This window comes from Perkinsus marinus (assembly GCF_000006405.1).
Source record: "Perkinsus marinus ATCC 50983 genomic scaffold scf_1104296931330, whole genome shotgun sequence".
NCBI classification, from domain to species: domain Eukaryota; phylum Perkinsozoa; order Perkinsida; family Perkinsidae; genus Perkinsus; species Perkinsus marinus.
In genome coordinates this window covers 146,836-149,695 of record NW_003215793.1, presented here as the reverse complement: position 1 = coordinate 149,695, position 2,860 = coordinate 146,836, and the positions used below count along the sequence as shown (strand labels likewise).

The following is a 2,860-nucleotide window of genomic DNA, read 5'->3' as shown; positions in this document are numbered from 1 at the left end:
CCGAACTCAACAAGCACCAGGAAACGATTGTCAGAAGGAAGCTAGAGTTTCAGACGATTAACTTAGTGGGGAATATATTCACAACGATTACAGCGCGTGTCAATTTGATATGATGCAAATGTGTGTGATTTTTTCCGATATATTATGACTATATCGCATAAACAATATAAACATTGCTATGAACATGCGATGTGATAAAAGTAACCTTTCGAGACTATGATAGCGACAAGTTGTTCACTATCATTAATCCCGGAATAGAAAACACACATTCTTCACATTTACATATATCACGGCCTGTACTAAAATCAGCATAGGAATATTCAATGTCCTTATAAAAACTACAAGACAGTATCAAGATAGCACAAGAAAAAATATATCCTCAAACTTCGTAGCGTCCTGATCCATCCCGGTCCGCCGCACTTCCGAAAAATCCGCCATGTGTTGCGAAATCACCATCGAGATGACGAAACATTAATTTCACCATTGAACCAAATAGGGCTAGGAAAACCTCCTCCCCAAGACCTGAGAAACGGAAATTTCGAAAATGCACATCATGAAACGCTTCGCTCCGCTGTGCGACAGACTTAGTTCATGCACTACTGTTCGTAGTTGCTCCCCCTCCCCGAAAAAAAATCATCCATGAACCTATAATGTTCCCGAGGGGAACTCATTTTGAATTTCCAACATTCTTCAATCAGTTTCCCATGTAAATGTCATCACATTAGGAACATCATTTCCCCCATTGTTATCAAACTCTGAGGGACGCTATTTCTCAAAGTATAATATGTTACAATATCAATAGCAAGATATCCATACAGCTATATAATTATAATATAAGGATATCTACCTTGTTTAATGGACTTTCACCCTAGTGATACGAAAAACACTAGTGAAAAACATATTTCCCGACTACTACTACAGTATACCGCGAATATCGAGTTTTTCACCGAGTTTTACGCCACTTCACGTAAAACGGCTTGTGAAACCCCAATATATTATCAAGGTTACTAATATCTCCATGCTATCCTCGGAAACATTATAGGTCATTCGCTGACTCCCGCCGATTCATATAAAACTCGCTTTCTCCGCAAGTACCTGGTTTGGTTTGTTCCACAACTATAGTCTCATGCGGCGGCTCGGGTCGGCGTCTATGGAATAAATTCATCAAGTGACGGACATCAGGATGACCCACATCATCGTCGAGTGCAGGGAACGATTTAACCTGAGCGAATCAGCCCGAAGTCGGGGAAAATTACCCCAAGTCAAAACCGGTGTTGGAGGAATATATGTACGATTTCTTCAACTGAGCTCAAGAGTTCCTTCACTAATTATAGAAATTCGGAAAGAAATCAACAAGGAAATTCCAAAATTTCCAACACATGTAGTTGACCACGTGCATATTTTTACACACTGCTTAATACAATGCAGTTTCACCACCCTAGTGATATGAAAAACACTAGTGAAAAACCTATTTCACGACTACTGCACATCACCGAGTTTTACGACGCCACTTCACGTAAAACAGGTTGTGAAACTCCAATGCTTATTTCTATTGCCTTTTTGTTTTCCTCATTAATAGTATCGTCATCATCCTCGAAAAACGAGGACCAGTGTTGAGGACTAGTAGTCTCCCTTCGAGTAGATCCCACCTGATGGGGAAAAATTGATGTCAACTTGATACTATGCAAATGTGAAGAGTGCGCATTTACTATTCCGGGAATCTATTCGCTATCATAGTCTCGAAAGGTTACTTTTATCACATCACATGTTCATAGCAATGTTTACATTGTTTATGCGATATAGTTTCAGATCGATTCTCATTAATCTCGGGAAATAACACACATTTGCATCATATCAAATTCACACACACTGTATCCGCGTAAACGGTACCTCCTCCAACGGCCCGCCCGGATGCATTTGCCGGTAAAAACGTCGGATTATTTCACATCGCGTCTCGCCTGAAATGTGAAAAACGTTCCATAATTTCACCCCGACAAAAACGTTCCATAATTTCACCCCGACAAAAACGTTCCATAATTTCACCACGACAAAAACGTTCCATAATTTCACCCCGACAAAAACGTTCCATAATTTCACCCCGACAAAAACGTTCCATAATTTCACCCCGACAAAAACGTTCCATAATTTCACCCCGACAAAAACGTTCTGCTGCCATTCTATACACCAGTGTTGGAGTAGGAATATGTTTGATTCTCTCAGCTAAGCTCAGGAGTTTCCAAAGCAAGTTTACATACGAATTCGGGTAGAAGTGTACAGAAACTAATCGAGTTCACACACGAGGAGAATTCCAAGCCGATCGACGCACGCTATCATCAACTAACATTAATGTCATCCCAGAGAATAATACGGAAATGAGAATCTTGAGGATACGAATAAACTTGGAGGTGAATAGGTCACAGTGTGGCACATAAATTTCATCAAGAAATTCTACGTCCTAGCGTGGGAAAATCAAGTGTAATGTAAATGGGAAAATTCTGAAGAAATTACAAATTTCGCTCGTTTTTGTACACTTCTACTCAAAGTCGTGTGTGAATTTCCATAATCCAGCGAGGAAACTCCTGAGCTCAGTAGCTGAGGAAAGCAAACATATATTCCTACTCCAACACTGTGTTCACTCCTGAGCTCAGTAGATGAGGAAAGCAAACATATATTCCTACTCCAACACTGTGTTCACTCCTGAGCTCAGTAGCTGAGGAAAGCAAACATATATTCCTACTCCAACACTGTGTTCACTCCTGAGCTCAGTAGATGAGGAAAGCAAACATATATTCCTACTCCAACACTGTGTTCACTCCTGAGCTCAGTAGCTGAGGAAAGCAAACATATATCCTACTCCAAC

General features: G+C 40.4%; 1 protein-coding gene across 1 annotated transcript in view; it reads right to left on the bottom strand.

Annotated features, from left to right (window-relative positions):
- Positions 1–1,821, bottom strand: part of Pmar_PMAR004395 (RING finger protein, putative) — a gene marked incomplete at both ends in the record, with an annotated part of 2,788 nt that extends 967 nt beyond the window's left edge. The window contains one exon of the mRNA XM_002786688.1: positions 1,766–1,821. Coding sequence (XP_002786734.1) covers positions 1,766–1,821 — 56 coding nt within the window. The remainder of the gene's footprint in view (positions 1–1,765) is intronic.
- Positions 1,822–2,860: the final 1,039 nt, after the last annotated feature.